This window comes from Anabas testudineus, chromosome 22 (assembly GCF_900324465.2).
Source record: "Anabas testudineus chromosome 22, fAnaTes1.2, whole genome shotgun sequence".
In the NCBI taxonomy this organism is placed as follows: Eukaryota; Metazoa; Chordata; class Actinopteri; order Anabantiformes; family Anabantidae; genus Anabas; species Anabas testudineus.
The window spans coordinates 4,429,814-4,455,206 of record NC_046630.1 but is presented as its reverse complement, the minus strand read 5'-3'; the positions used below and the strand labels follow the sequence as shown (position 1 = coordinate 4,455,206).

At 41.1% G+C, this 25,393-nt stretch overlaps 2 protein-coding genes across 3 annotated transcripts; both read left to right on the top strand.

The window, feature by feature from the left end:
* The first annotated feature begins 383 nt into the window (after positions 1-383).
* Positions 384-6,222, top strand: golga5 (golgin A5). The gene is made up of 13 exons (XM_026339406.1): positions 384-569; positions 1,776-2,432; positions 2,819-3,016; positions 3,089-3,308; positions 3,445-3,568; positions 3,694-3,897; positions 4,071-4,241; positions 4,378-4,506; positions 4,626-4,724; positions 4,944-5,163; positions 5,467-5,566; positions 5,650-5,713; positions 5,797-6,222. The coding sequence occupies exons 2-13, from the start codon at positions 1,784-1,786 to the stop codon at positions 5,875-5,877; spliced, it is 2,259 nt and encodes a 752-aa protein (XP_026195191.1). The 5' UTR covers positions 384-569; positions 1,776-1,783; the 3' UTR covers positions 5,878-6,222.
* Positions 6,223-8,427: 2,205 nt separating this feature from the next.
* Positions 8,428-25,186, top strand: trip11 (thyroid hormone receptor interactor 11). Of its 2 annotated transcripts, XM_026339335.1 has the most exons (22): positions 8,428-8,578; positions 8,866-9,015; positions 11,708-11,784; positions 12,470-12,580; positions 12,790-13,092; positions 13,240-13,305; positions 13,419-13,584; positions 13,673-13,999; positions 14,217-14,257; positions 14,370-14,468; positions 14,668-14,871; positions 15,127-18,159; positions 18,242-18,382; positions 18,661-18,854; positions 18,968-19,131; positions 19,289-19,392; positions 19,605-19,704; positions 20,689-20,770; positions 21,293-21,407; positions 22,925-23,047; positions 23,201-23,345; positions 23,485-23,699. In XM_026339335.1, exons 2-22 carry the CDS (start codon positions 8,877-8,879, stop codon positions 23,697-23,699), a joined length of 5,949 nt encoding a protein of 1,982 aa, XP_026195120.1. In that variant the 5' UTR covers positions 8,428-8,578; positions 8,866-8,876. The 2 variants fall into 2 exon arrangements, with proteins under 2 accessions (XP_026195120.1, XP_026195121.1); XM_026339336.1 differs by lacking the exon at positions 8,428-8,578 and having other exon boundaries at positions 8,877-9,015; positions 23,485-25,186.
* Positions 25,187-25,393: the final 207 nt, after the last annotated feature.

Sequence of the window (25,393 nt, the reverse complement as noted above, 5' to 3'; positions counted from 1 at the left end):
TTGTATATGGAATATAATGAGCACTAAAATAGCATTGGTTTTAATAATGTAGTTCACAAGCTTCACCTCCAGATATATACTATACTAAAGCACAGTACTTGAGTAAATAACGTTATTAGAATGTATTCCTATATTTTATAAAATATAAAAATCATAATGCCACTGTCAAAACATACATTATACATATTGTATATAAAATATTTTCTGATTTAAAAGTTGCTATACTTAAATGCATTTCATGATATATAGTTACTTTCAACTACTATATGTATTTATATAGAAATCATTTTTGAATGAAGCTGGATGAGGAGATCACGCATTGGAAACGTCATTAGTTTATTTTTGATCAGGCCTTTCTGAAGACGCTCTGTTTTGGGGTCCTCGCTCGTAGCGCTTCCTGGTCCACGTATTGAGAAGATCACCAATATCCTGCTCATCAGAAAATGTCATTTCACTGTGTTTATTCAAACGGTTGTTTTCTTTTATTGTGTTCATGATTTAATGCAGTTAAACTTCGGCAACAGTCAGCTGGACGGAGACATTTCGAGATTCGGACGTCGTCTGAAACGGTAGGAGGTTTTCTTTAGTTGCCATTTAGCCTGTTAGCTTTAGCATTGATGGAATTTATTCTGAATAATTGTTTACACTTGCAGCTCAGCTGTCGATGACTCATGTAATTACTCGTTTATGGACATGTATTTTTACTACAAAAATGTGATTTTAAAAAAATTAACTAATGAGGCCGCTTTAATTGATAAATTATTGAGTTAGCCTGCTAGCTGTGCACAAATTGGACATTGAGAGAGGAGTTTTCAGTCCTGTGTTTGGGAAGTTTCTCAGGCTTCCTACAGTTATTAACAGATTCTTAATTCAAGCCACAATGTAATGAACTGAACTATCTGTCGCTTATAGTTGTTATCCAGTCAAATTAAAAGCACAAGGTTACTCTGTTGTTGCACGGTGTCTGTAAGTAACGTTATGCAATTATAATTATGGACGGATTTTATACATGAAGACTGGGAAATAACGTGTTATAAAGGTTCAGAGGCATGTAGACATTCTCAACATGCGTCTCATGAAGTCTCCATCCTCATTACAAAAACCAGATTTATAAATATTAAGATATTACTACTGTAAACAAGATGAACACATTCCACTAAAAGTCTATCAATGAATGGATAATGCAGGCATTCAGTTTCTGCACCAAACGTTTTATTGGCACAAAATTGGCTTTCAACCTAGTTATGATGTCACAAATCCTCAAGAGCTCTTTAAACATGTGTCCTTAAGTGTCCACAGAGAATATTTTTCTTCTTTTAGCAGAAGAATTTGAAATTCCAATGTCAGGCTCTTCAAATAGCCATCGTTCTGCACAGTGACACAAATGTCTAAGATAAGATTCATGTTAAATGCATGGCAATAAAATGTACTTTAGTATATTGTTTAAGAGGAATGTTCAATGGTACAGCCATTTTAGAAGAGGGTTGTTACCTGTTTTACACAGCCAATGTCTCTTTACCCAGGAACACCCTGATCACAAACACATGGTAGCATGTGCACATGCGCACACAGAACTACACAGTCCATGACCAGTTCCTTTTGAGCAGTTAGGGAATGATGGTAATGAGGAAAGCACTGCATCTTGACTTTTCCTGCCCACATTTAAGCCACCAGCCCAGCATTTAATGATTGATGTTTAGGCTTTCATTGTCCTTAACTTGTCTCAACCCCCGTGGAGTAGAACTCAGTTTGTGCTGTTATTTCTTTTCCCTTAGGATGCAAAATGTCTTGGTTTGCTGACTTGGCTGGGAAAGCTGAAGACTTCCTGAATAAAGTCGACCAGGGAGCTGCCACTGCCCTTAAAAACCAACCAAAAACATCATCGTTTTCTTCATCCTATGAAGGAGAGGCGGCTGTCATAATGGAGTACAACACTGCAGGGTACAAGGCTGAGACAGCTGTAACACATCATGCCTATGCATCCTCTCATGATGCGCCAAGCTACATCTCTGCAGCAGCTGGCAACATCAAGAAATCTAGTGCAGGCCTTGAGGCTGGGATAGTCAATGTAACCACAACCCCCTCTGGTTCAGGCAGCATGGTTTCCAGCTCTGCCAAGTCTTCTTCAAGCTTTGTGAGGCCCAAAAAGAGTGAACAGAATGTGGACGACGACATGCTTTTTGACTTTCTGAACAGCTCAGATCCTCCTGTCAGCAGCAGGAGGGATTCTAGACGAGAACTTGTGAAAGTGGCTACTCCAGTTACTGAGGCTCAGAATCCAACTCCTCCTCCTTCTGCCATTCCTCACATCCCCTCAGCCCCATCCACACCCCCCTCAACTCGCGGTGTGTCCAGGGCCTCAAGCATGAGCTCGTTGTCTGCTCACAGCATCAAAACATCAGAGGAGAGCTCTGCTAAAGAACCAAACCAAGGTATAATTAACTAAATCTGACATATAGCAGCTGTCATCATAATTGTTACAGTAATAGCAAAGTTCTATTATAGTAATAGTACATTTTTTCCATTTAAAAATTCAGCTTAAGTTAAAGGATACAGTTATTTGAAATTACATGTAATTAAGCCAAAAACACAGAAACATAGATTTTAAAAGCTATTTCTTTGTTTTGGCTGCTTATTTTTCTGTAAATGCATATAGAATATGCAAATGTGAAAGACTCACCTTTGTTTATATAACATATTTTTAACTATATAGTTTACACACAAAACGTATATTATTTGTCCAACAAAAATCTATTCAAGTGTTAATATGTGAATGTTCTTTGTGTGATCTGTCTTCACCCCTGTTTGACCACCGCAGACACACCTGACAGTTCAGACTCAGGCTTGGCCGTCCCTCAAGAGTCCAGCAGGCAAGAGCCTTCTCCTCCCACAGAGGAGCCACAGAACCAGATCCTTTCCAGTCTGCGTCTGGAGAACCAGCTGCTGCGCAGTGAGGTGGCCTCCCTCAACCAGGAGATGGCTTCAGTCATCCAGAGAGCAAAAGACTTACAAGATGGTGAGAGAAAAACAATGGCAAAGATGGTGTTTGTGTATGAGCCTCTGTAGTGATTAAGTTGTTCTGTTGCAGAGTTGAACCAGGCCAGACTACGTGCAGACAGATGGAACTCTGAGCAGTCTCAGACTGACCGGACCTTGCGGGAACTTCGATCACAGGTTGATGACCTTACAGAGGCTCTATCAGCTAAAGATGGTCAACTTGCAGTCCTGAAAATCAGACTGGATGAAGCTGATCAACTGCTGAATGCCCGTAATGTTGCACTGGAGGAGGCACAGAAGGAACAGTCAAGGTACACTTTTGTGATTATCTTTTCAATCAGCAGTCAGATTCAGCTTTTAAGGAAATTTGATATCATAAAATAAGATAAGTTAAACTTTGTAAATCCCCAGTGGAGAAATTCAGGTGTTACTATTTTCACTTTTTAGAATTATGCAAGACCACACAGAAGGGAGCAGCATGCAGTCCAAAGCTCTTGAGACAATACAGGAGAGGTTACGAGAAACTGAACAAGCTCTGAGGAGGGAACAGGACAGCTACCGACAGATGCAGGTACATACAATATAATGCTATCTGCTCCTTTATGTATATGATTGGTAGTTAAGAAAATCCCTGTGAGCTTTTAGCTTCGTTAGGTGTTGTTATGTAAATGATAATACTCCTCGTTTTTTGTGAAGAATGAGTATTCTAGTCGACTGTCAAAACTGGAGGCTGAGAGGCAGACACTTGCAGAAACGGTGACTGCAGCAGAACGACGAGCTGCAGAGGAGAAGCTCAGGGTTGATGACATCCAACAGCAACTGAAAAGTGCCAAAGCTGCAGCTGAGTCCGTAAAGCAGGAGTTACAGGACTACAAGCACAAAGCTTCACGCATATTACAAGTAAGGCTTGCTGAGACCCATCTTTACTGTGGGTAGCATTATCATCTATATGAAGTGCTCCAGGGTAAAGCTTGATGTGTGAGAGAGAATGCTTTGTTATTGTTTTCAAATCGGCTTTCTTTAAATATTGTGGATGTTATTTTCTGTTATTGTATCATTAAATGTCTTTCTAGTCCAAAGAGAAGCTGATCAGCAGTCTGAAGGAGGGATCTGGCCTGGACACACTGGACGGCAGTGGAGCCATGGCTCTGGAGCTGGAAGAACTGCGTCATGAGAAGGACATGCAGAGGGAGGAGGTCCAAAAACTACAGGGGCAAGTGCAAACACTTAGAACAGAAATACAGGTGAGATGCTTTAAATGGCAAATACATTATGTTGGTGCATTCTGGAAACTCTTAGGCATTGACTTTCAATGTTTTTGTCTGTTGTGTTTGTGTTGGTGCGTCACCTCTACAACCAAGCATTGTTTTCCTCTTTCAGGATTTGGAGAATCAAGCCCTGGCAGAGGCAGAGACATGGCGTGAGCAGCAGACACATTTACAGGAACAACAGGCTTTGCAGAACAGAGCTAAACAAGAGATGGAGGCTGAGATTGAGCGATACAAACAGGTGAGGAACCATTAAAATGTCAAAATAGCAGCTGTAGAAATTGACAGTGTTAGGTGTTTGTTCTTGAGTAATTGTTGCACATCTGATTGAATGGAAATCGTATATTTCTTAAATCATAGGAACTGCAGTACCTTGAGGAAGAGCAGCATCGAGCCAAAACCACCCTGCAAAGTCGAATTAAAGACAGAGAAGATGAAATCCAAAAACTCAGGAACCAGGTTTGTCCCTTTCATAATTATACGGTTCCTCCAGGCTTAGGCAGCATGTCATCATCTTTGTGAGAGTGAGGTTTATGGCACATGTGGTCTTGGGAAACATTTGTATTAGTAATATTTGTGTATAATACAACTTCTGTTACCATACCAAGGTATCACAACTTGTCATAGCTCCACCTGCCAACTAATGGCTCATATCCTTCCATATGTCTACTCTTCCAGTTGACCAACAAGACTCTTAGCAGCAGCCAAACAGAGCTGGAGAATAGGCTCCACCAGCTAACGGAGACGCTCATCCAGAAGCAGACGATGCTGGAGGCTCTGGGCACAGAGAAAAGCTCCCTGGTCTTCCAGCTGGAGCGTCTAGAACAGCAACTAAAGAATACACAAGGAGGACAGAGTGGAGGGCCAGCCATCAATATGAGTGGCCTGGAAGGAGCAGGTAGGCAAGACTGAGGCCAGAAATGTATTGTATTCTAAAAACAGCTGAAAATAGGGACCTTGATGGGGGAAGTTTTATCAAAATGTCTCTGCAGGAACATATTTCGTTGATGACATGTGAGCATCAGAGTCATGTCATAAGTTTTGGCTCTCTGCTTAAGGCAATGGAATATGCCAAGTTGTTAATCAAGAATTTAATATTATTACTTTTTTTAACTATTAGGTACTTTTTGTTTTGGTTTTCATCCTGACTCTTCTAATTTGCATTCTCATGATATGTTTTCTGTGTGTTTTGTGTTTTCAGGAGCTCGACAAAGAAACACACCAGTCCTGTTCAGTGATCAGGACAGTCCAGGAGTGTATGGCAAAGTACGAAAGGCAGCCAGCACTATTGACCGTTTCAGGTAAGATTTCATGTTCTTTCATGTATCATTATTGTACTGTAATTATATTTTGAAAGTGGCAAATAAAAATCTTTTAATATCAGCATCAGACTGGGGATCTTCTTGAGGCGCTACCCCGTGGCCAGAGTCTTTGTCATCTTGTACATGGTGGGTATTCATATGTAGTTTTCTCATTCAGATGAGCACTTGTTAATTAAAGATGTTAACAATCTTTCTGTTTTTGTAAACAGGCTGTACTGCACCTATGGGTTATGATTGTCCTCCTGACTTACACACCAGAAATGCACAGTGGTCAACCTGACGGAAGATAGAAGGCTTGAATTAAAGTTTTTAAAGTTCTATTGCCTTCTATGTAAGGATGGTAAAAGCTGCTGGAATATGGGCTCTGGGACCTGACCTTCCCTGTTTTGCACAGAAATACTATGAATTAAAGATATTTGTTCTTGTTTCTTCTTTATCATTTCTAAAAGACGATTGGTAGCTGACAGCTTCCTTGAGGTTCAAAATAGTGATAAATTGTATTGGTGGTCTGCTGAAAGGACATTAAATCAAACCTGATTTCTCATATGTTTTCTGAAGAAATTGTATTTAACACTATGTTTAAAAAAAGCTTTTAATAAACAAATTAGAGGAAAGGACATCAACAAAAGTGTCACTTCTCTGGTCCACAAAACAGCACAACTCCCTTCTTTTACATAGCATTACACCTGGTACAACAGCAGCTGATTGGGTGAAGTCTGTTGGCAGGTCATTTACCAGGCAGGCAGTGAGAATCTGCTACAGGATTCAGGACTTCATCATCTCTTTTTAAATGTATCTCACTTGTTCCCTAACTTCACTGAAGTGCAATAGAAAATATGACTTGAATATGAAAATATGAAACAAACTCAAAATCTAACACTGGGTATTTTTTCCCTAATTTGTAATAAAAAGTTTTACTCTGATAATACGTAGATTATAAATATAACGTTAAACAAATGCAAATATAACGTTTTCCCTAAACATTTATAAAACTCAGTCATAATTACAAAATAAGTGTCAGCCACATACACATATGTATCTAAAACATGATGTTGGATGAATATACAACAGCTGTGGAGGAAGTAGATGTTGAAGTAAATAACCACACAATGGATCCTCTGCAGTTTGCTTACTGGGAACACATTGGTGTGGATGATGCTGTCCTCTACATGTGCCACTGTGTTTTTCCCCTTTTGGAAGAATCTGAAAGTTATGTGAGAATTATTTTCTGAATTTCTGCATTGAACACCATCCAGCCAGTCATACTGCAAGTATTGCATGTGCCAGGAATGGGAAGGAACAGGAGTAGAGAGGACTGATATGATCCTTCAGTGACTGGAGTCACAAAAACTGCCTCCTACTAAACACGTCTAAAACCAAGGAGATGGTAGTGGGTTTGGTAGAGGTGGTAGAGGTCCAAACCCCCTCCTCATCAGCGGCAGTGGACAACTCGCCTCACTGCAGGAATGAAAGGAGAGCCTTCATTCACACAGTCATCAGGCTCTACAGCACCCTAGCCAAGAAGGGTGAAGATGCCCAAAGATGATCACCAACTACTTTTACTACCTTTATCTACAAGAATACCTGAATTTCTCTTCTGGCATTAATCAAGTTTATCCTATCTTAATAACACAGTACAGAAATACATTTGGGATCAAATCTATCTACATGCCAAAAATACAAATTTCAGAAAAAGTCTATGTGTAGGATTATTTGTTTTGTAATTTAAATTAGCTAATTTTTATGTTGCAGGGAAGCCTGCGAATTTATTACACAGGAATCAACAAAGCACTATCTTCATCTTCTTCTTTTCCTTTCGGCTGTTCCCTTTCAGGGGTGGCCACAGCCAATCATCTGCCTCCTGCCTTAATCCTATCCTCTGCATCGTCTTCTCTCATACCAACTACCTTCATGTTCTCTCTCATTACATATATTAATCTCCTCTTTGGTCCTTCCCCTGGACCTCCTGCCCGACAGCTCCAACCTCAGTTTCCGTTTATGGATATGTTCACAATCTCTCCTCTGAACTTGTCCAAACCACCTCAATCTGGCCTCTCTGACTTTATCTCCAGAACATCTGACATGCTGTCCCTTTGATCTATCATCCTCATCACGCCCAAAGTGAACCTCAACATCTTAAGCTCTGCTACCTCCAGCTCTGAATCCTTTCTTTTGATTTCAGTCCCTCTAGGCCATGCAGCATCGCTGGCTTCACCACCATCTGGAACACCTTTCCATTCATTCTAGCACCTAAAACAAACATCTAACACACCTGACACTTTTCTCCGCCCATTTCATCCTGCTTGCACACGCACACGCACTACTCTAACCTACTTCTCGGCCCCTCCAGACTTCCTCATACAATACCACAGCTCCTCTCTCTTGGGCACCCTGTCCTATGCTTTTTCTAAATCTACAAAGACACAATGCATCTCCCTTTGCCCATCTCTGTACTTCTCCATCAGCATCCTCAGAGCAAATACTGCAGGTGTTGAACTCTTACAACAACAACAAGCACTATCTGAACTTGTTTAATGTTTGGCTTACATTCTGTATATATATTACAAGTAACTTGTAATAAAGTTCATATAGTGGAGGGAAGTAATATACATAAAGTAATATAGCAACTACATTTTTTCAAATTATATATTTTGGTACGAATGAAAGAAGATATATTACTATTATTTCTACATAATATACACGTTTTTAGAGTGACACATACCACTGATTATCTTTAAAACGAGTCAGAGTTAACCTGACTCTCAGCGAAGCTCCTGAACGCACCTCGGATTTGTTGGTCCTCCAGTATCCCACAATGCACCGCGGCCGTGCTTCGTGTCCACGTCAAACCTGACAGCCGAGCTGATAATGGCTGCAGTTGAGGTGGCACTTTCTAGGCGCTGTGTTGTTTAAACAAGGACATAACTGCTGGAAATACGACTTCAGTTCACCGCAGATGATACAGACTACAACATAACGCTGCAGTCTAAGGTATTAACTCTTTAACTCGGACATTATGTGCCGTAGCGCACTTGTCTTGACGAATTCTCTCAGTCTGAACGATCAGCTGTTATTAGCCGGGCTTCGTGCTAAATGAGCCTCCGTCAGACTGAAAAGCGATTTTGTTGAAGATTAAAGTGGATTTTAAAGTTAATCGTTCCTCTGTGGTTTAGCGTTTACATGTGAGCTTGACGACCAGCACGACTCGTATCACCTGTCGAATCAAAGCTAGGCTAGGCTAAGCTAAGCTAGCTCCTCCTTTTTGTTTGGTTTTTTAGAGACCCTGAAGATGTCATCGTGGCTGGGGGGACTGGGCTCCGGCCTCGGTCAGTCTCTGGGCCAGGTCGGCGGAAGCCTGTCGTCTTTCACTGGACAGATATCAACCTTTACCAAGGACATGTTGCTGGAAGGAGTGGAAGAAGTAGGAGGTAAGGTTCCTGTTTTTATGTCTTTGGTGGCCTCGTTTTAAAATGACAACCCTGAAGTAATCAAGATTATAATGCTAGCAGTGACCTTATGCAGTTAGTGTAGAAGTAGTAGCTGTGTGCTGCAGCACAGCTGATTTGAAATGAAACAGACAAAATGTAGATTGTCAACTTAAAAAATGTAAGGTTTATTAACCATGTAGGAACCAGCTTTTTACACACAAACACACATTTTATAGGCTGAAAACTATTACAGTCTTCTCACTGATTCAGAATTGGTTCATAGTGGCAACTAGTAAGGATAGTCCACATGCCCCTCTCATCTGTACACAGACCTGATGAGATATAGTATGTCCTGGGTCTACACACTGCGTTCTCCTACTTTACCTGGAAAACCTCTGCTCTAAATGGGGTCATATTGATTATTCTTAAACCACCTCAAGTGACTACCAAACTGTTCTCGATCAAGTTATCGTAATCACAAATTACAATGTTTGCTTTAATACTTTACACTTTCACATGTGATTTATAATGTGTGGACCCTACAATACTTTTGACAGATGCCTTTGCACTCCACTGTGGTGGTCTACAGGGCCAGTATTATGAAAAGTATATGGTGTTCAAACTGTATTTATATATTGGTAAAGAATATGTTTTTAGGAACAGTGTACCACACTCTGCTTTCACCATGGCTGATTTCAGAGAATAACAAGCCATTACACTAAAGTTAAAAACTTAAGTCTTTAGTGGTCTCATGTATTGTATTAGTAGCACCCAGAACCTGGGAAACAGTCAAAGAGAATTCTCACATAACTTTAAATTATGTTATTAACAAGGATCCAGTACTAGAAATAAAAAAAGACATACACTTATTAGTTTTAAATTTACATACAGTATACAAAATATCAGTTTCTGATTAGGTTTCATTCATTTTTAATTGAAATACGTTAAAAAATATTCATTCTTGAATTTAAAAAAACGCTGCCAGTGTACTGTATATGCTTCAGTATAAATGTGAGTTCAGGGAATTTATTTTGTTAAAATACATGATTGACTAGTTGCTGATTTACTGACCTGATTAATATATGTGGCTTCTCTGTCGATTGATTACATGATAATCTTGTTCTCAAATTGATTATTGGTTATATGTAGACATGACAGCAACAGCCAAATCAGTTTCTGACTGCTGAGCGGTGAACACAAAAATGTACCTCCTTGACTGTTTAAAAAAAAAAAAAAATCTATGGAAACGGTTTTGGAAACTTGAATACTCATGTCGCTCTTCAGAGTCACTGGTCATGAAAATATTTCAATGAAAGCAGTTTAATTTCAGTGTGTAGCACCTTTAAATAAACATAATTTTCCGTTCCGTCACTACAGATCTGTAAATAGGAAGGATGCATGTTTCTAGTTCATGCTGCTTTGGTTCTTCAAGTTAACTGAATATTGAGGATTATGCATGATGCTGTCTTAATTACAGGGTAAACGGTTACTAAGCCCTTCTGTCTTCCACAGTGTTTTCCTATTGAGATCGCTGTGCTGTGTAGTGCCAGAGAATTCACAGACCAAAGACGGTTTACTTAGTTCAGTTAAGATTCTCTGACAAATATCTTAGAAAAACACTAGCTGCTTTGTTTTTATGAGCCTTAAAGCTTTTGCTGCTCTTTTTGCTCTTATCCTCATTCATATGTAGCTCCTCCTACCACGGCTGCGGTCATTACCTCACATTGAAGTTATTAACTTTTAATTCCAAATATGTGCCGGCCCATTATAGGTTTTCTTCAGGCATGCATGCAAATTACACATGGCAAACGTGTTCATCAACAGCAGTATTTTTCTTTCAGTGGAAACTCTCAAGCTGACATTCTCAGGCAGTGCAGTCACTCCCTCATTCATTGTCCACAGAGCTTCTCACAACAGCCTCGTGTTAGCGTAGACCAGTCATTCATTGTTTGGATTCCAGATTTAGGATAGACAATTGCTTGTATGCATATATGTTTGACTTCAGTTATAATTCAAAAAAGGTTTTTTTTTTTACAGTGTTGTGGGTTTGGTGTAGCTAATAACCACCAGCTGTAGAACTATCTCACAGATGTCCTACGAGATCAAAAATGAAACAATTGTAAACATATCCAAAGTTTGGCTTCACAATTTTTTCAATTAAGATCCGTATGCACCATCACTCCAAACCAAACACACTATAAGTGATAAAGCAGTGATGCGAAGCGAACTTTGGCCACAGATCTCCAACTCACTGCTCCAGCCAAAAACCACAAGTATGAATTCTTATCAGTGCGTTGGGAGGATGAGGTCAGCTGGGACGCATTTTGCATTCCAGGGCATAAACCCATCTCTTAAGTAAAGCCTAAAGAGATGATCATACCTGGCTCTGGGTTTTGTTGTGTGCATGTTTCAGTTCAGTTTGTGTAGTAATGAATGTTGTGTGTTGTTGAAAATGTCACTGTCAATTACTATCTTTTGAAAATGCTGTGTGAAATTCAAGTTATCAGAAGTTCAAATAAAATAATTCACTTTTTTTAGCTTTTGTGTTTATTTGATTATTGTTTCTTTAATTTCTGCTGCTTCTTTTTTATGTTGACTTGTGAATCATTTTAAAACGTTTAAAACTATTTTCTTGTTGTCCTAATGTCTGTTAGTAATATTTCTCAGTGCTATTTATTCTATGTAACTACAGATGCTGTCACTGAACTGCAGGTGTCCAATTCCAAGTTGGCTGAAGTCGAGGCTGCATTTACCACACAGAAATCTGAGGTTAGATTCTTGTTGACTTCATCAGAGCCAAATACATGCCTGTAGAAACACAGGTCTTTATCAAACACATTTTGTCACGGGTCACTGTATTAAAAATCAAAGGTTTCCTGTGAGAAAACCCTATAACCCCTAACCTCAGAACATTATGGTGAAGATCTTTGGTAGCTGCTGTAGCTGGCGGTGAAGAGATTTCCATCATATCACTTTATCATATGAATGATATAGAGTTCTGTTTTTCAGTGTGAGCAAGACTTGCACCCAACTAAACTGCCTTTTACATTCTCTAAATTATTACCAGCTCCACAGCTTTGCTCTGTACTGATCTGGAACTAGATGAGCATAAGTATTATTTTTATTATCAATCAATATTTTTATTACTTTTCCATCACAGTTTCAGAGTCTCCAAGATTAAATGTGTACATTGCCAGTTTTTCTTTATAGCCAGTCCGTAATCCAAAGATATATTATATATATATATATATATATATATATGGATTCAGCAGAAAATAAACACTATAAAAAATGTTTTATTTTATGCCAGTTATTTTACATTTATGTTTTTGAAAAAAACATAAATGTAAAATTGATGCTCAAAATGTTCTCCTGTGCGCAAGACTAGAAATATATGAAGGTACCAGCATGTTTCCATGTCCTTGACTTCTCCCTCTCTCTCCTCTTGTTGCAGTATGATAGATTAAGAAAGTTGTATGCGGAGCTTGAGGAGAAGCATGAGGCATCAGAAATCCAAATTAAACAGCAATCAGCAGAATACAGAACTGTTCTGCAACAAAAAGATGTAAGTACAAGACCAATATAAAGCTTATTGCCATTTACTAGTTTAGTTTGCTTTATCAGTGAATCTGCATTAGTCTTACTGTACTGTAAACATATCAACAATTTAAGATACTCTGTGATTACACCAACTTAATAAAAGTTGAGTTGACCAATATTGGCTTATATTGTGAGGCACCAGACACTGTATAAAATGGTTCTGTGTCTTCTCAGGTTGAGATCAGTCACCTTAAAGCTCGGCAGAGTGGACTCCAGGAAGAAGTCCAGAAGCTGCAGCAGTCGGCCCAGTCAGCCTCTGCTGGTCCTGCAGTGCTCCCCGTCACCACTTCTTCCTCCATCACTACCTCCTCCTCTGCTTCCTCTTTCCTGTCTCGACCCTCGGGATCCCACCAGGGCTTCCACAGCGACGAGGTGGATCTCAGCGATGTCATCTGGTCGCAGCAGGAGATCAACAGGCTGTCGACAGAAGTCATGCGTCTGGAGGCAGAGGTGGCACACTGGAGGCGAATGTCTCAGGTATTAAAAAATAAGAATTTGTTTATTTAGCAGCAGTTACACCTGGACTAGCACAACAAGCAAGTGGAAAATGCATATTCAGGAATGAACCAGAGCTCCACTGTGTTTGAATAAATATACATAATATTTATATCACATTTATTTCAGGCAAAAGGGGCAGGAGCTGGTAATGGTGACCAGGGTGACATCCTCAAACTTCAAAGGACTATTAAGGTAAATGTTGTTGTTATGGAAGTTATGGTTATATATAAAAATATATTAAATACTCAACACACAGTGATGAAGCTTGAGACTCTAACCATGATGTTATTGCTCCTCTGGAACAGGAGCTGCGAGAGGAGATGAGCCGTGAGGTGGATGAACACCAGCATGAACTGGCAGCTCTGCAGGACGCCCAGAGGCAGAAGTTGAACGACATCACCCGGCGACACAGAGAGGAGCTCGCTGAGTATGAGGAGAGGATAGAAGAACTGGAGGAACAGATTCAGAGTGGTTAGCTTTGTTTTAGCATTTGTTATCGTAACTTTGGAAGTGAAAAGTGAGGATATCATAGCATTGATTATTGTTTGCTTTTCCCCAGGTGGTGGACAAACCACTTCTCCGTCAGACGCCTCCAAACTGCCTGAACTCCAAAAAACCATACGGTCCCTGCAGGAAGCAGCAGAGCAGAGGGAGAAGCAGCTGGCCGAACTGTCTGCCAGCCTGGAGGAGGCACAGAGTAAGCAGGCCTCGCTGCAGCTGGAGAAGGACGATGTACAGGAAGAAAATGCAGGGCTGCTGCAGAACTACGCTCGGCTACAGGCGTCTGTCGCCGAGCTCCAGACGCGAGTGCAAGAACAGGAGGAGAGGGCTCTGCAAAAAGCCCAGCTAGACCACGAGGTCCAGACGTTAAGAAATAACCTTACAGGTATCCTGTGATTATTTTCATTCACTGTTTATATTGTTTTGAATGCACAATTCAAGATTATTTTTGCACTCAGTAATTCATATTGCCTTCTTCTTTAATGGGATGTTTTTTATTGTTATAGTCTCAAAATAAATTCTCCATAGACACTGAACAGTGTCATTGACTCTATACACTGTCATAAGGACCATGTCCATTAACTAAAATTTCTACTTTCCAGCCGCAGAAAAAGAAATAGAGAGACTAAAAAACCTGGCAGAGGTCAGTGGTAATATATGTTACCTATATATATGTCTTGTATACCATGTAGATGTTTATGACTTTTTTCTTTCCTTCATTTATTTATTTATTTTTCATTATTTTTACAAATCAGACAGAACCAAAGGAAGAAGTTGAGCATGCTGACATCTTAGAGTTAAACACCATTATTGGAACATTGAGACAAGAAAAAGAGGTCCTTGAGCAAGAGAAGGTTTGTTTATTTGATTTGATTTATTTGATATGAACACCAAAAGATGTTTAAGGAGACTCCCTCATTTAAAGGGAGAAGGACATTGAGATTTGACCCACAAGTGCCAGATCCTGTCTTTGTTTGGTGATGTTCTGATGTTAATAATGGAAAATGAACAGTGCACTAAAAGTGATATTTTTTTTCTTTGTTCTTTTTATAGTTCAGTCTGCAAGAAAAACTAAATGCGAAAGAGGAACAAACAGTTGGCAAAAATGGAGCTGAGTTTGGAGAATCTGAATCACTGGAGGATGTGAAGGTAGAGCTGGAAAGAAGAGAGAAGGCCCTGAGAGCCACTGAGGAGGAACGGGACACCCTGATGTGTGAGCTGGAGGAGCTAGACCGGCAAAACCAGGAAGCAACACAGGTCTTACTCACACTGTTATTTTCACATGCAGGTCTAAGACTATTGCTGTTTCTCATGTTGTGGCAAGAGGTGCAAAATGATACATAACCTACAGCAAATCAACATTACATGATACTATTAAGTGTTTTAAAATCTTTGAAATAAAGAAAAACTATTATGTGTATAGTAGGAACTATATTGTAGAAAATATGTAAAAGCCGTTCATATAGAATTTTAAACAGTCTATTGACTGTTTCTATGTTTTCTTTTTTCTAGCACATGATCTCAGTGAAGGAGCAACTGAAAGAGGCCGAGGCAGAGATGTCAAGACTCAGTACAGAGCTGAACATAGCCGAAGACCAGAAAAAGGCACTGGAGTTAGAGCTCGAGGCCCAAAAAGAGAAAATGAGCCAGAGCGCTTTCACCCTTAACGACCTCCATATGGGCAGACAGCAGCTGGAAAGGACAGTAAACGAGCTGAAAGACAAACTGGGACATGCACACGAGCAGGGCAGGGAGTCACGTAGAGAAGTCACAGAGCTAAAGAAGATTTTGCAGGAGAGAGAAGAGCAACTGTCTTCTGCCAAAGCAGAGCTGGATCAGGCAAGAGAGAGGGGAACTGAATCATTAGGTGCTGAAGAAGAGCTGGCAGTAAAGGAGAGGGAGTTGACAGATCTCAGGAGAGAGTTGAATGAGCTGAGAAGCTCTCAGGAGAACGTGATGTCTGAGGACTATGAATTGAAGATGGAGAACAATAAACTGAAAGCAGAGTGTGAGCAGACTCTGGGTAAAGTTGAGGAACTAACCAAGCTCATGACAGAAGGCCAGGCTGCACTGAACAGGACAGTACGAGAAAAGGAAACACGGATTGAAGCTCTGAAACTGGAGAAAACTCAGTTGGACGATGAGTTGAGACAGGCTGAGAGGACGTTGGCAGAACAAGCAAAACAGTACCAGAAGACAATCGAGGACTTGACTCGAGCTCGCTCCATGGATGCCTCTGCATTACAAATGGAGCATGAGCGCGCCATCAAGCTCAACCAGGAGAAAGACATGGAAATAGCTCAGCTGAAGCGAGACATGGAACAGTTAGCATCTGATCATAGGGACACTAATGAGATGCTTTCAATCACAGTTGCAGGGCAGAAGCAGCTGACAGATCTGCTGCAAGAGAAAGATGTATTCATGGACACTTTGAAACAAAACGCTGCTGATTTACAGACAGAGATGGATACTAGAATCTCAGCTGCAACTAAAGATACTGACGTTCTCAGACAGGCTCTAGAGGAGAAGGATAAACAGCTGGGAGGTATGAAGGAGGAGAACAGCCATTTGAAAGAGGAGATTGATCGCCTCAGGGATCAGCAGAGCAGACCGCAACCTCTGGCTGAGCCCAGGACTCTGGATATAATCACAGAGCTGGAGACAGAGATCACCCAGCTCAAGTCCTCCAGGAACAGCCTGGAAGAGGAGGTCCAGGCTCTGAGGAGAAGCTTGGAGGAGCAGCAGGCCTCTGTCCTTCTGTCACAGCAGTCCCTTCAGATTCAGCAGGGCGAGCTGGAGCAGGCTCTTGCTCTGCATCAGCAGACCACACTCAACTATGACAGACTCATCCACGCCCGAGACGGAGAGATAGCACGGCTCCAGCAGACGGTAGACGAGCTCAGTGACAGTCGGGGCCGTGCCGACTCACCACCTGTGCAAGGAGAGGTCATTATGCAGGAGGACAAGACACAGAATCTACATCAGGAGAATGGCAATGAGAAACACGACCTGTCTAAAGTAGAAATAGAGAAATTGGTGAGGGGCATCAAGGAGAAAGAGTCTGAGATCAGCCAGCTAAATGAGAAGAACCTCTCACTGACCAGACAGCTCGACCAGCTGGTGGTCTCTCGTGATGAAGTGGGTAAACTCTCCCAGGTGATCCTTCAGAAGGATCTGGAGATCCAGGCTCTTCATGCCAGAGTCTCTATGGGTGCAGGTGGTGGACACAGCCAGGATGTTATGTTCTTACAGCAGCAGCTGCAGGCATATGCTGTGGAGAGAGAACAAGTGCTAGCTGTGCTTAATGAGAAGACCAGAGAGAACAGCCAACTTCGCTCTGACCACCACCGCCTTATGGATATAATGGCAGGTAAGGAAGCAGCCTTGTTGAAGCTTCAACAGGAGAACCAACGCCTCTCCAACATGAGCGATCCCTCAGGAAACCAAGAGATGTTCAAGGAGACCATCCAGAACCTGTCCCGCATCATAAGGGAGAAGGACATTGAGATTGATGCTCTGACCCAGAAGTGCCAGACCCTGGTGACTGTGCTGCAGTCCTCTGGAGGAGAGTCCACTGCTGGCTCTGGAGGCGTTAGCAGCAACCAGTTTGAAGAGCTGTTGCATGAGAGGGACACACTGAAGCAGCAGGTAAAGAAGATGGAGGAGTGGAAGCAACAAGTCATCACAACAGTCAGGAACATGCAACACGAGTCAGCTCAGCTACAGGAGGAACTGATTAAACTACAGGGCCAGGTCTCCGCTGACAGTGACTGCAGCTCTAAACTGTCAGTGGACTATACTCGACTGATACAGAGCTATGAGCAGAAGGAGAAGAGGCTGGGAAGTCTTAGTCAGGAACTCGCTCATGTCCAGCAGACCATCACTCAGCTCAGCACCACCAAGGATGTCCTGCTGTGCAAACTGGACAGCGTAGCACAGACTCCTGAAGTTGCAGTTGTTCAGTCTAGTGGAACGTCTCTCACAGCTGACATGCCAAGTCACCAGACAGCCTTACCTCCAAGCAATGAAAAACTGCAGGAAGAACTTGTACAACTACAAGCTCAGATAGCTGAGAGAGAAAACATGATCAGGACTCTAAAGGAGAACAACCACCGGCTGTCGAACTCAGCTTCTGCTTCAGAGAGTGAACAGAGAAGTCAAGCTGAGGAGGTTCGTCAGATCAGAGAGAGGCTGGAATCCCTGCAGAGATCTGTGAGGGAAAAAGACTTGTTAATCAAAACCAAAGGCGACCAACTAATTCAGGTCAGTGAGTCGCTGCGAAACCGTGAGAATGACAATGAGGTGCTGAAGCAGGCCGTGACCAACTTAAAAGAGCGTGCTCTCATTCTGGAGATGGATGTGAAGAAGCTGAAAGAGGAGAACGAGCTGGTGGCCGCACGCTCCCGAGAGAAGGAGTCAGAGTTCAGAGCACTGCAGGAAACAAACATGCAATTTTCCCTCCTGCTGAGAGAGAAGGAGTTTGAGCTGAGTGCAATGAGCGAGAAGGCTGCAACTGTCGAGAGGATGCTCAAGGATAAAGAGCAGGTCAGTTGGCACCAAGACACAAAGTTGTTTCCTTTTGTTTGTTCTTTATATATTGAGATTTATGGTTCATGCTGTGACACAGGGTAAGTCCGGTGAGCTGAATCAGCTGCTGAACGAATTGAAGTCCATGCAGGACAAGGCTGTGTTATTCCAGCAGGAGAGGGATCAGGTGATGATGGCGCTCAAGCAGAAGCAAATGGAGACGACAGCAGTGCAGACAGAGGTAAGAAGTTTGATTTGTTGATACGGCTGTTTTGACAAATGACCAGAAGTGTACAATGTGCTTCTGCAGTGCTCTGTCCGTATTTTATCAGGTAATACTTGTTAATGCTCAAAGTAAAGCACACAGACATCTTTCACATTTGTTTTTCTGCAGTGTTCTGTGAAATATGGATAATATGATACAGATGTGTAGATTAGTCACACCACTTCATAATGACTTCACCTTGTAAATTCACTAAAATCGAAATATGAATAGCCATATTTCTGTTTTGCCCAAAGCTGCAGCATACAAGAGATAAAGAACAGCGGCTCAACTTGGAGCTAGAAAGGTTGCGTAATCACCTCTTGGAAATTGAGGACTCCTACACGAGAGAAGCACTTGCTGCTGAGGACAGGGAGAGTGAACTTCGCAGGAGGGTGGCAATGCTGGACGAGAAACTGGCAACGTCGTCAAGTGCTGTGGAGAATGCCAGGTTAGCATAGACTTTAACTGCAGTTGAAGGATTTTAAATAAATTCAGATTATGAGTTTGAGCAGAGTTGCATACAACAGATATGATCAAAACAAAAATCCTCTCTGCCTCCAGTCAACAGGCCAGTATGCAGGTGGAGTCTCTGCAGGAGCAGTTAAGTGGAGTGATGAAGCAGAGGGACAATGCACTTGCACAGCTCAGGACCTCACAGGACCAGGTCAACCAGTATGCAGTGTCACTCTCCAACCTGCAGATGGTGCTAGAGCAGTTCCAGCAAGGCAAGTTGGCTGCTTTAACGTTGTCCCTTCAAATACATAGAGAAGGTTGTGATTGTGAAAATCCATTTTTTGTGTGTGCTCCAACGTTCCACATTAAATGTTATAGTAACAGTAATGACAGTAATAATAATGTTGTTGAGCTTTCTCTCCGCTTTAGAGGAGAAGGCCATGTACTCAGCAGAGCTCGAGAAGCTCAAGAGGGAGAAGGAGGAGTGGAGAAGAAAAGCTCAGCAGCTGGAAGACCAAGCATCTGCCCTCCAGGTAAGCCAGCAATCAAAAAGCAATTAGCGAATCCATTCCATTTATTTATATGTGATTTATTCATACATACCTGTCAACATCAACATGTTAAAATAAATACACAAACACAGTACAAATACACATTCCAGTTCCTGCATATTTCTTCTTGACAGTTGACTTTGCATTTGAATGAAAGCCATTATTCTCTGTAATGTTTCTGTGTTTTGCGTCAGCTGAACCTCGACGAGGCCAACGCTGCTCTAGATTCTGCATCTCGCCTCACAGATCAGCTCGATCTGAAGGAGGAACAAATTGAAGAGCTGAAAAAACAAGGTGAGGTGCAGCTGCGTGTTTTCAGGAGCCAACTTCAATATATCTGCGCACACTGTGTTTTTTTTTTTCCAACTACAAAGGGGAATGGCTTGGATAGGATTGAAAACTTCTTATAAACTTCAGCTTTATGCTTTTATAGCAATGTAAAGGTGTCTCCATGAGCTTTAAATAAAATAAATGTCTTTTAAGTTGTTTTATGAGCGCTACTGTAGAAGATTGACTACACTTTTAAGAAAGGGCTGTGCCAACCTTTGCTGACCTTCGCTGGGAGCTTTTGAACACTGACGTCTTTTTCTTTCTTCAGGCTCATATTTCTATTTCAGAGTCCTTATCACAGGCTGAATAGCAGACAAAATAAGTGCAACCCTGATTCCCTTGAAATGTGACTGGTTAGTCTCCTGTAATATGTTGTAATGTCACACTCAGCAGATTTCCTTCTTATCACTGTCAGATATGGCAGTTATACATCAAGGCAAATTCTCAGACTGTTTCCTTTTTACAACACTCTCAGACTGATGTTCAGACATTGTTTGAACTTTATATGAGCACATATATTTGCTTTACAAATCAGTTCCCTATGGAAACTTTACATTTGGTCTATTAATAGTGCATTAACTGTGAGAATGAAACTGAACCAAACTACTATCACCTCTGTTGGCATGACTTGTGTTTGTATGTGATATTTCATAGCTGCAGCTGAAATCAACTATTCTTGTGCTTTAGAGAAAGGATCAGGAAACAAGTTAAAGGTGATCTTTATTATGTAGCAGACAAAATATTCTGTTGGTCAAGTGTTAGTTAGAAGAGTCTTTGAAGATTTTGGAAATACCATCACAACAGCTGTGAGTGTTCAAAGAGTTTATTAGATTAGATGCTTAGCTCTGTGAGCTGAATATAATGGTAATCAATACGAGGCACAAACTGGAGCTATGTGCAACAGGGACATGAATGTTAAAACATATCTTTACTGTGTCTGTGTTGCAGTGGAAGTGAGACAGGAGATGTTGGAGGAGGCGCAGAGGAAACTGATGAACCTTCTGAACAGCACAGAGGGGAAGATCGATAAGTAAGTTCAATGACGTTTGGGTCAAATCATAGTTTCGTACGTACTTTCATGGAAATATGACTATGATGAAATACTCATGTGGTTGTCAGTGCATAAATTCCTGATTAAATAAATTCCTAAGCTAAAGCTAACTTTGGCAGTTTGTCACTGACTAATAAAAAACATATCTCTGTATAACTGTACAATTATGTGTTTATGGGTTGTTTCTTTGTCTTAATCCACGCAAACCATTGAAAACAAAACTGGGTTACTAGATACAGCTGAATGCAAGTCACATTTCAAAAGATGAATGATTGTCAAGGGACAGCCGCAAGAAATGTTTGCACACCTCCCATCCTTAAGTAATTTCTGCAAAGTGATGGAATCGCTAGAAATAAATCTTACGTGCTTTTATTTCCCAGGAGAAACAAAGGTTAACGAAAACTCAACCTGATACCAGTTGGTTTTATTGATAATTAATGTTGCTGTCCTCTAAACCGTGAATTACATCATTGCTTCTTATTGATGTTGTTCTGCTTCCAGAGTCCTGATGCGTAACCTGTTCTTGGGTTACTTCCATACACCTAAAACCAAACGTGCTGATGTGCTGAGGCTCATGGGAAGTGTTCTGGGACTGAGCCGCGAAGATGTTGATAAGGTATTTAGTAATTTCATAAGCAATTATATAGTTATGTGTTTATGTAGCAGCAGTTATTAAGAACAACATTTGTGATTGCAGTATGATTTCCATACTGGAAATCCACGGCACACAATATTAAAAACAAAAATCCAGCCTGTGCCCTGAATCGGCTGTGTTGCAATACTTATACACTCGTCTTGAGGATTATTTAAGTGCTGCTTTCTTATAAGCAGCAGTCATATTGCAGGTGTTTTAGGTTTCTGAGCTCTCTAAAGCAGCAGTAGAATTCACTAATAAACACTTTGTCTTGTTTGGTAATTCCCAAATAAACATGACAATTTGTGGTTTTATAAATGATTTTTACTGGGAAAAACATCCTTTAGTCACAGTGTCAAGCTGATAACTGTGTAGAAAACTAGTCAGGAACTCCATAGAGTTAAATAAGCACAGCTGTAGCACGGTCTTAACTGAAAATGAAACCTATATCATGAGCTTCACAAAGCGATAATTCATGTAGTGCTGTCACGTTGCCAGTTTCTCTGACACACTGACCAACAAAACACAAATACATTGTTGTATAACTGAACATTTGATTCTACTAGATAAATAGCCACAGTTCAACCTTTACTGAAAGACAATGGACCTTTCTTTAGTTTTTGAAATATTTAATTAGTTAAACATGTCATTGAGAGAAAAACAGTCAACTAAAAAACTCAGTTACTTTCTACTCCAGCAGCCCCTGAAAGTCGTCTCGGAGCTCGGCCCTGAAAAAGAAAGCATTTCCTTATGCAGATCCTTTGGCAGCAGCCCTGTGGGAGTCCATCCAGCGATTCTGAAGTATATTACCCAATACTCTTACAGGAAAACAGATACAGGGGCAAATGCGATTACAACTCCTCAGAAGACCCATTTTATTGTGTTGGAGATCGTTCTACTTTCTTTTTCATCTCACCCTCATCTCCTGCTATACTATTTAAGTTTTCCACTCAGCTCGTTGTTACTGCAGCCAAGAGTCCCACAAAACCAGCCGAATACTCAGAATCTGTCTCAATGGAGCTGCTAGTATCATCTTTCTGGTGCCTTTTAGCCAAAGGCTGTGATCTATACACTGTAAATACAGTATGAAGCAGAGTCCTGCCAAGCGAATGAGGCTGATGATTAGGGAGTATGAATGACAGTGAATGATAAAGCCACATGTTTCTTGTAGGGGCGTGCTGTCGGGACTGCCTGTACATTAGTTTAACCAGTAAGTGGGTCCACAAAATAATTTTCCAGAAAGTGGTGGCAAGCAGAAAGGAAACCAAGAGCAATTAAAACCAAAATAATCCTACAGAAGAATTTCTTTCTTCCACAAGAGGCTGAATGGATGGCATAAGACTGTACTATATACTGTACCTGCACTATTCATCCATTTGATTATGCACTGTAAGGGTTAATACCTTATTTATGTACATGATTGTAAAATATTAAGTGATGATGTGCAGACTTCATTCATTTTAAGACTCCCATAAACTTTGTCTCTCTCCCATTTGCAGATGTTGGAGGAGGACGGACAGCACGGCGTCACTGGATGGATGTCAAGCTGGATCAGAGGCAAAGGAGCACAGAGTGTCCCAAACACTCCACAGAGACCCACCAGTGGCCAGAGCCTCAACTCGGTAAGACGCACCACATTTACATTTCAGATCACTGGCGAGTGCACAAATATAGTGGGTCAAACTCAGCTTTGTATTGTGTAATGTGTATATACACAAACATACAAACATAAACTTGCATACTATTTCTCTACTATACTGTATTGTTCGTTGCAGTCCTTCTCAGAGATGTTTGTAAGGTTCCTGGAGATGGAGTCAACCCCGTCACTTCCTGCACCAAAGCTTCTGGTTCATGACATTAAGCCTCTGAGCGCTGCACCTCCAAGAAGAAGCATCAGTTCTGTTTCCAGCACTCCCGCAGGTAAACAACACTTAGGAAAACAGCTCCCATGATGCTTCATTCTGTTGTGTGTTTATTGATTCCTGTCAGACAGGAGTTACTTTTCTTTCTCTTCCATCTCAAACATGTCAAATCTTATTCGAAGCCTCTTTCCTCGCAGGACCTGCAGCCGCCACCAAGCGAAGCGGCGACTCCAATCCTTTCCTGGCCCCTCGCTCTGCAGCAGTGCCACTGCTGGCTGGTTCCAGCTCTGGCAGCTCAGGAGGTCACCTGCTGATGAAGCCCATCTCCGATGCCCTGCCCACATTCACACCTGTGCCGGTCTCAGCTGAGGCCAGTGGCGGAGCTGTGCTCAAAGACTTGTTAAAGCAGTGATCATCCCGTTGCCAGTTAGACGTGTTAGTTCATCCAACACGAGTTGTACACTACACAGCCTGAGATGTTTGAGGGGGTCTGCTACTTCCTGCTGCTTTTTTTTATTTTTTATTTCCTTCAAAAATAAATGGTCAGATAATTAACAAGGATGTAATATTCCCTGGTTTGTCAGGGGATTGAAACTAAACATTGTTTAAAAGAAGGAAGTTGTACTTGCAATTATTGTTCTATGCAACAAAGTGTTTCCTGTTATTACGGTTAAATGTTGACCCACAAGTTGAAAATGATCAATGAATCGACTCCACGTGCAAAAAAAGGAGCTAAGATAAGAACGTTTACAAGTTGTGGTTCATTGACAGCGAGAGCAACACAGTAGATCATCACAGAAGCTGTTTTACAGATTAGAAGTCACTGCTTATGTTTTTATTTTTCTTCATTGCTGCTAGTTCTGAACACAAGTGACCTTATAAACTCACTGTGTGCAGTATGATAAATGTGGGTTGAGTCCAGTCATCACTTCTGTTTGTAAGAGGAGACTCATGTCCCTCAGTCTGCATCCTTGAACTTTCATAGAACTTCTTTTGCTTGTTGTGTTTTCAGCATTCTTGTTCTTTTCAACAATAAGTCAAATGTTTCTGATCCAGGACGTACCTACAAACTCTCTGGTGGCAGCAGGCTGAAGAGAGATTTATGTGGCTCAGTACATCTGTTAAAACCATAATGACATTTTTGCTAAATCTTGTGTTTTCCAGACAGCCAGACTGTGATATGCAACAAGCGTTGTAATTATGGCTGTAACTGCCGACTGTGGTTTATCAGAGGCTCGAGACTGCTCTTATGTTTAAGTAAAATACTATTATATAGTTATATATATATGTGTAAATGGGTGGCGTTTTCCTATTTATAGGCACTAAGGAAGGTCTGGAAGTCAAGTGCCTGCATTTTTGCTAATTAGATAGTTGTCTAATTAGAATTAGTTGTATAATGATGATTGTAAATGGTTAATATGAAAATATATATTTACAAAATGTAAAAACTGCGTATTTAAGAAGGTTTTACTTGACCACACACAAATAAAAATCACTGGGTTAAATGTGACCTGTGCCCACTAGCACAAAATCCAAGATAAGCAGTTGTCTGCAGTAATAAATAAACAAAACCAGCACTGGGTCAGAACAACCCATCAGTGGTGATATAATGACCCCAGTATTGCATTAGTGTTGATCCCATGATGGGTAATGGTTTTAACCTGGTGATTTTTAGTGTGCAGAGCTGGCTAGTATTAACATGAGCTGCTCTGCATTTTTGTATAGACATCAATCAGCCGCTGCAGAAGGAATGTTAGTGTTTCTCCGAGTGTACTGATGAAGTGTATAAAGAAGTTTTGTAGATTTAAAGTCTGAAACTGCCCGAAAGCTTTTGGGTTGAGTTGAACCTATTTGATCTTTAACCTAAGTTAGCAAATTCAAATTAAATAAAGGTATTGCTGGCCCCTTACTCTTGTTCATTTTGTCATTCTTCCTCCAAAGTGCAGGTACATGCTGTAAACCAGATGTGGCCCCTGCAGCGCGCTCAGCCTGCGTTGGCTTCATCAACTGTGCAGTTGGGTGACAAGAGGGCGTCTGTATCTTTGGAAAACAGACACCCCCTGTCTGAGCTTTATGTCTTTCTGTTCCCCAACACCCCAGAAGTAG